A 7,213-nucleotide genomic window follows, 5' to 3' on the forward strand; every position below is an offset into this window, starting at 1 on the left:
GCTCCTGGAGTGTGTAAGAAGGGGTAATATCTTGGGAACTAGAAATGATGCAGCTCCACTTCATGGAGAGTGTGCAGATCAGCTTAAATACAGAGCACAGTTCTCCCGCCCTAACACTCAGTTTAACCCCCCTGCCAGGGAGAATGTAGCACAGAAAGGAAATTGAGGGGGCTCAGCCTTTATGGCAGAGGTTTGTTTAAAACAAAATCGCAGTGGGAGGGGATCCATTAGGATTGAGGGCTCCTGGCAGGAGCCAGAACACTCTGCAGTTACTTTTTGTTTGAGACTTGCTTAAGGAATTTATTTAACAGGTTCTTAAAAGTCTAAATAGTCGTTATCGACACCCCCAGTACAAGGTGACATTTGGCCCTGGAGGAGATGCACAGCATCCTCCAAAGCAGCAGATTACATCCTTGGGCTGGGGGGAGCAAGTGTGGCTGGAGTGAATTCAAGTTACAGCTGGTGCTACCTCGAGTTTGCTCATAGTTCGTCCCTAATCAAAGTATAAATGTGAAAAGCTTTAAGCCAGAACCCTTTGATTGGTACCAGCATCTCTCGGCAGCCACACAATAAGATCTAATTTTGTAAGGGAAGGAGAAGCAGGACGCCGCTCGTGTTTGTACAGCTTGTTTAAAATGTGACACCTATTTACTGGTGCATTATTTCCTCTTACTCCCAAAGGATGGGTTTAATATTTTCTTGGTGAGGAAATTTTCTGCATCGCAAACACAGATCATGGAAAAGTAATATTCCTTTGTGACAGCCATGAGGTGAAGTCATGAATAATTTAAGGTTTGATGCCGTGGCCTCACCATCCCTTAGGAGGCAGAGTGCCTGCTGCTTCAGCAGGCACTTTGAAAACGTGTTTATTGCCGTGATTCTGGTGACTGAAGGAGGGAGAGGAGAAGAGGAGGAAGGTCTGCAGGAGGTCACACCTTGCTGCCTGCTGTCTCATTCTCACTGGAGGGTCCTGCTGGTCGCTGGGGCCATTTCTCCAGGGACTGCAGGAGGGTTCCTGTGGCAGAGGGAGGCACTTGCTCTCTCTAGGGTGCCGTGGCAGAGCTTTGAAATCCCTCCTGCTTGCTTAAGATCCAGAATCTGCTCAGCAGGAGGGGACAGCCTCAATCACAATTTCCAACACTCCTTTCTTAAAGCTGCTTCTCTGGAGTAGTGTGAGCCCCACCTGAAACACTTCCAGAGAAGAGAGGCTGTGGTTCTGGCCTGTCTTTACTCGCTGAGGAAAGGGTATCTAAACCTCCCTTCTCTGCAAAGCTGCCGACACCAGTGCTCTTTTCCAAGGGTGCTGCATGTCCACGTGTAAATATATCGGCCTTAGTCTGGACCCCAGTTCCTGGTTGAGAGTGTGAGTTCAGAGCAATGCACCCATCACCTCTAAGACAGATTTCAGTGTCATGACAGGAGCCTCTGTCTCCCCTGAGCCTATAGCTCAGTAGTGCTGATCAGAACTTCTAATAATTGAAATAAAAGGTAGCCAGCACTCCACCATTCCTGGTAGAGAAATCTTTATTTTACCACCTCACTTATTTAATAAATCTAACCAACAGCATGACTTTGGGGAGGAAGAATTTTTGCTTTAAAGAGTTTATCATTTTGGCCAGTAAAAAATATGGGAGATCTCCTCAAAATATAAGGAAATTAAATCCCCATACAAAGCAGAGAGACACATAAGGAAAATATGCTCAGAGAAGCTGGAAGAAGAGATTCCTGGTATGTTAAGTAAAGTACCTGAATTGTTTGTATTGGTTTTTCTAGTAGGAGTGTTTGAAAGTATCTACTGACCTCAGGCCAAAGTGGGAAATCTTAAACAGGCACATAAATGCCATTTTTTGATGATATAAACACCATATTCTGGAAAGCCAAAACAAAGATGCCCAAACAGAGCCATTATTTCGATTTCTCATTACACATTTGATGTGGTTGTGAAAGGTCACTTGCCTCTGGCCGAAGCGAAGAGACACCTGGGATGATCTCATAGCTGTGAAGCACGGTGGGTCAGCTCCGGTTCATCTAGGGAAGGCAGGCTTCGAAAGCAGAGAACCTCTGCGGCTGAACTGCTGTGATGACTCTCTCTCATCGGAATCACTACTGATGGATTGTTGCGGGGTGCTGCTGCGGGCACTGCTCTGGGTGGCTGGGAGGGGCTGCACAAACAAGCCATAGAGACCAGCGGGGTTGGCCACCGCATTGCTAACGGACGGGATCTCCGCGGCCCGGCCGGCATCGCTTGCAGCCGAAGGAAATGCAAGCTCTCAGCCTGTATGCCAGCAGAAGGTGCAAGTGGACGAGACTTCCTGCATCTCCTGCCTCGTGGTGCCTCATTGCTGTGTGCTATTTACCTACTGCAGCCACGCTGCCCTTGGGCATGGGTTCCCTGAGCAGTTAGTCTGCAGAGGTGTTAATGATGCAGGCCCTGGTTAGACAGGAGAATGTGTAACTGTAACCATCGTGGAATCACAGAATGCTTTGGGTGGGAAGGGGCGTTCAAAGCTCCTTCAGTCCAACTCCCTGCAGGGAGCAGGGACATCTGCACCCAGAGCAGGGTGCCCAGAGCCCCGAACAACCTGACCTGGGATGGGGCCAGGGATGGGGCTGCTCCCACCTCTCAGGGCAACCTGGGCCAGGCTCTCACCACCTTCAGTGTAAAAAGTTTCTTCCTTAGATCTAGTCTGAATCTCCCTCTTTTAGTTTAAACCATCACCCCTTGTCCTGCCCCAACAAGCCCCCTTTAAGTCCTGAAAGGCTCCCGAGGTCTGTATGTTGCCCACCTGAACCCTGCCTGAACTGGGCAGTTTTCCATTCCCCAGAGTCAGGTAGACAAGTAAAAATCTGGTTTTGTTTGCAGACTTTTCGAGACCCTCCAGTCACTCTTCTGGTCTGTGTTCGGGTTGCTGAACCTCTACGTCACCAACGTGAAAGCCAGACATGAGTTCACAGAATTTGTTGGGGCCACTATGTTTGGGACCTACAACGTCATCTCCCTTGTTGTGCTGCTGAACATGCTCATAGCCATGATGAACAACTCCTACCAGCTCATCGCCGTAAGTGATCTCACTCTCTCTTTGCTTTTATTTTTCTCCGTGTGCCTCATCTGTTTGGCTTAGAGCAGAGTGTGGAGATGGGATGCTGGAGACTGCTGCCCCCAGTTTTTGACAGCAGGTAGCTGGGATTTCTACTCACTAGCCTGAATCATGCTTGCGGAGGAGGTTTTGCTCTGTTTGTAATGCTGCTTAGCTGGAAAAGGCTTATCAGCTGTGATCTGCCCTTGTCTTCTCCTGTGGAGTAACCTCACCGATCACATTGTGATTAGCAGCTCCTGTATTTTGTAGCAGAGAGGGTACAGGAAGGGAACCCTTCCCACTGCTTCCTGGCTACTGGGGGTGGGTGTTGTATATTGGTTTTTCCTCTCTTCTATTTGCTCATTTGAAACCATGTGTGTCAGGAGCCTGGTCCTGTAATTTCTTGTTCCACTGTCTTCCCACTGAAGTGAGATCATTTCCATCGCTAACACCAGCCGGGCTCCTGGCTGCTGACTCTGTAGCCCCGTAATCTCAGATTCCTGAGTAACCTCAGTGCAGGATGGGGCTGGGCTGGGCAGCTGAGAGCTGCCAGTCGGCTGTAGAGCCAGTTTCCAGCTGAACTTCATCTGTATTGGAATGTTCAGAACGAGTCTCTGCTGTAATCTCATTCTGTGTACCTAAAAGCCAATCTGTACATTGATGATTTAATTTGTCAGCAGATTGAAAGCTCGGCAGCGTGGCTCTGCATTTTAAGGCTCTTCAGGTAAACTGAAGGGTGGAAGGAAGCTCAAGCTGGTGCGCACAGTACTTTAAGGTAAACCAGTGGGCACTCACTTCCCAGTTCTGATGCCTAACACGATAGGTTTAGAGCTAGTGAGCTGATGGAATGTTACACCACCTGTGAACAGAAACAGGAGTTAGGGAAGTTATTTGTGTCCCCAGCTGGTCACTCAGAAGCGCAGGCAGAGACGAGACTTCCTTCTCTGCTTTAGATGACTTGGATTTACTCTAGAAGATAAAACAGAGGGAAAGAGAACGAGCAGCAGCTCTCCTATTGCTCCCATTCCCAACGTCCTGGGCAAGTCTCCCGGGAAATGTATGGGTTAGCTTCCTCCTGGCTAAAGCCGCAGAGGAGAGTATTGAGTTGTCTGCTGCAACAGGTTCCACAAATGTGGCTGATGAACTGCTGACTCAAATGGCTCCTAAATTTAGTTATCTAGTCAAGCTGAGCACAGAGCCACTCAAATCGCTGATAGGTTTGGACATCTGATCTTTATCACGTTAAAAAGTATGAGAAAAACTGGACCGGACCGTTGACCTTCCAAATGAGCAGAAAAGCAGCTTATCACAAAGGCATCGCTGCTTTATCAGCCTGTTTCAATGCCTGAAGTGCTTTCTCTTTGTTCAGTGCTACTCCTCGCATTCCAGCGAGACTGGAATGAGGGGCAGAAAACAAAGATCCTCTCCTTGGCCATTTTCTCCCATTCCCCTTCCTTTGTTGTCACCAAATAGGCTTGTCACTGACACAAAGCCCCAGCCTAAGACTGGCATCAGAAAAGCAGTGTTTGCTGTTCTCAGTCCATTCTTTTCCCTGAATAATGTGAGTGATGCAATGACACAGTACAAACAATCCCACCTGACTCGGAGGGACCCACCGTAACAATTAGCTGAAGGGAACGGTCCCCAGCGGCCTGCTGCATTAATGGTGTTGAACAGGGAGCAGTCGGGAACTCAGCAGAAAGGGTGTTTGTGAGAGACCGGAGGGTGAAGGGCTGACCTCACCAGATAACCTACGCAGGAGGACAGTGAAAAAGCTGCAGGATACTTCTTTGCCACTTAAGCCGTCCTACTGCAGTTGCTGCTGAGGGCAGTGATGTTTCTTGGGAAGGCAAGGGACATGTCCAGCCTCTTCTCGAGCGGTGCATGCAGCTTGCTTTTTGAATGCTGACAGCATTCTTTCAGGTGTAACTTTTCTTCATGTGTCTTCTAAGGGCAAACATCAATTAATCTCTTCCCTGAAGTAAACAGCTTGTTAATAAATGCTGGGCTTTACAACTGCGGGTCATATTTTAACCTCCTGTAATCAGATCTGCCCCTTCCCGCATCGCAGTGGACTGGTTGCCAGACTGGGCATTTCCCCTCCTGGTATTTCTATTCCACTGAATGCTCGTGGAGTGACGGCGTGCCAGGGAGGCAGCGGGGAGAGGACCAAGAAGCCCTTGGAGTGGGGTGGAGGTCTTCTTCTCAAATACATCAGCAGGAGATCTTATGCGCTAGACATCAGGCTGAGAGCACATCTCTGCTGGTCGAGTTCCCTGCGGTGGAGCGGTCAGGACATCTTAATTAATTCCACTTGTTAATGAGCCAGTGGCACCGCTGCAATGCAAAGAGTCTTTCCCCCCTCCTTTCTTCCAGGGACAAATACGCATTTGTAGCAGTTATTCTCCCGGTTACGGTTCTCTGTTGTCACAGACACACCGTAATTTCGGCTGAGGTCAGAAAAAGGAGACTAAGCTGCTCTTTGCTCTTTGTTGCCTGTCCCCAGTATGGGGGTCAGGGCTTGGCAGTTAAGGAGGCACACGGCATGAAACCACAGGCTATCGGTGGAAGACAGCAAGGCACACAAAGAGTAAAACCTCCACACAGCTTTGAGTGATTCCTGACTCACAGAAGGAAGAAGTTTTATGCCATAATTTTATGCTGTAATTGTTGGGCTTTTTTTACTAAGCTATTTCAGACTCCAATAAATACATTTTTCTAGGGGGTACCCTGAAGCAGTTTCAATATTGAGATTTTCATACAGCCCATTTTTCTCCTTTGCCAAACCATTGTCAAGATGGTTATGGGAGACACTTTGTTTCACCAACAAAGCAAACAAAATCCAAATGCACACCCAGATTTGCACAGGCTTTGCGCTGTTCCAGTCTGTGAAGGTCGGAACATTCTATAAAAGCTGCACAGAATGCAACTGGACGTTATGCACCGCCAGGTCTCTCATCCCAGACGTGACAGAAATACCGTCACCTGATGAACAGAAGAGGAATATGTCATGATGACAAGAGGAAGGACAATGGAACTTATCTGAGAGTAGCCAGGTGGCTCCATCATTTGTAAGTGGCAGAAAACTGAGCGGGTAATGAGGACGCGTGACGTGACGGGCTATTTCTCATGCCACTTGGCTGCATCTGAAGTTACACAATCCTTCAGCAGTTTGTAGTTTTTTCGAAACCATGCGATAGTGGATGTTACTGGGTTCCTAGGGTGCAGGTGCATTTTGGCCTTTCTGGTGCCCTGAGGTGCAGGAACATTTTGAAGGGAATTAGCAAAACGTTTTTTGAAAACATGTTCCTTGCGGCCACATCCGTGGTAGTCCGGGAAGCCACGGAGGAATTGGTTGCTGGAACGGTACCAACAGTTCTGACTCTGCAGCCACAGCAATGGCAAGACAGATCGATGGAAGAACGATCTAAGACCCACCTGCAGGAGGAAAACCAGAGGGCGGTGAACTCAAAGCTGAGTTCCAGGTGAGTTAGAGAGATCAGTGCTGCACAACAGCACTGCCACACCAGGCATCCCGCTGCCATGTGACAGAGATGTAAGCACCTGCAGCTTTCAGATGTTTTAGGAAAGTACAACAACACTTAATACCTCAGGGACAGCCTCACACCAAAGTAGGTCTGAGAACAATGACCTGCAGCTACTGTGCATGGAAGTGAAGGTGTTACAGCTTCAGCTGGGTAATACGCGGGGTACGTGGGGCGCTGGAAACATGGCTTTGCTCCAGCAGTGTGTATTAAGTTACAAAATCAGTTTGTATATTGATTTTTTATCCTCCTGTTGGTTTGTATGTCAGTTATTCCAAGCTAGTTCATCTCAGAGAGCCATTACTGCAAAAGACGGCTGCATGTTTAATTATTTTAAGTGTATGACCAAGCAGAAGCAACATTGCCAGTGTTTGACTGGAGAAATCAGGGCATTGGACACCAAACCAGGAGTGCAGTTTTACATGACGGAATGAAACAGAGTGGATTAGCACATACTGTGGAGGACAAGAATGAAAGTGATGAATATTTTGCATAGCAAAACAAAAGCTGTACAGTAAACAGAAACAGTTGGTATGTGCAGCTAAAAATAAGTGATAGCTTTCAGGACATTTTGACTTTTAAGTGTAGGGC

General features: G+C 47.9%; 1 protein-coding gene across 1 annotated transcript in view; it reads left to right on the plus strand.

The window, feature by feature from the left end:
* Positions 1 to 7,213, plus strand: part of TRPC5 (transient receptor potential cation channel, subfamily C, member 5) — a 58,804-nt gene that overhangs the window by 39,139 nt on the left and 12,452 nt on the right. Inside the window, exon 6 of the mRNA XM_010138805.1 lies at positions 2,864 to 3,059. Coding sequence (XP_010137107.1) covers positions 2,864 to 3,059 — 196 coding nt within the window. The remainder of the gene's footprint in view (positions 1 to 2,863; positions 3,060 to 7,213) is intronic.

Source organism: Buceros rhinoceros, unplaced genomic scaffold, assembly GCF_000710305.1.
Source record: "Buceros rhinoceros silvestris isolate BGI_N320 unplaced genomic scaffold, ASM71030v1 scaffold5326, whole genome shotgun sequence".
Classification (NCBI taxonomy): Eukaryota; Metazoa; Chordata; class Aves; order Bucerotiformes; family Bucerotidae; genus Buceros; species Buceros rhinoceros.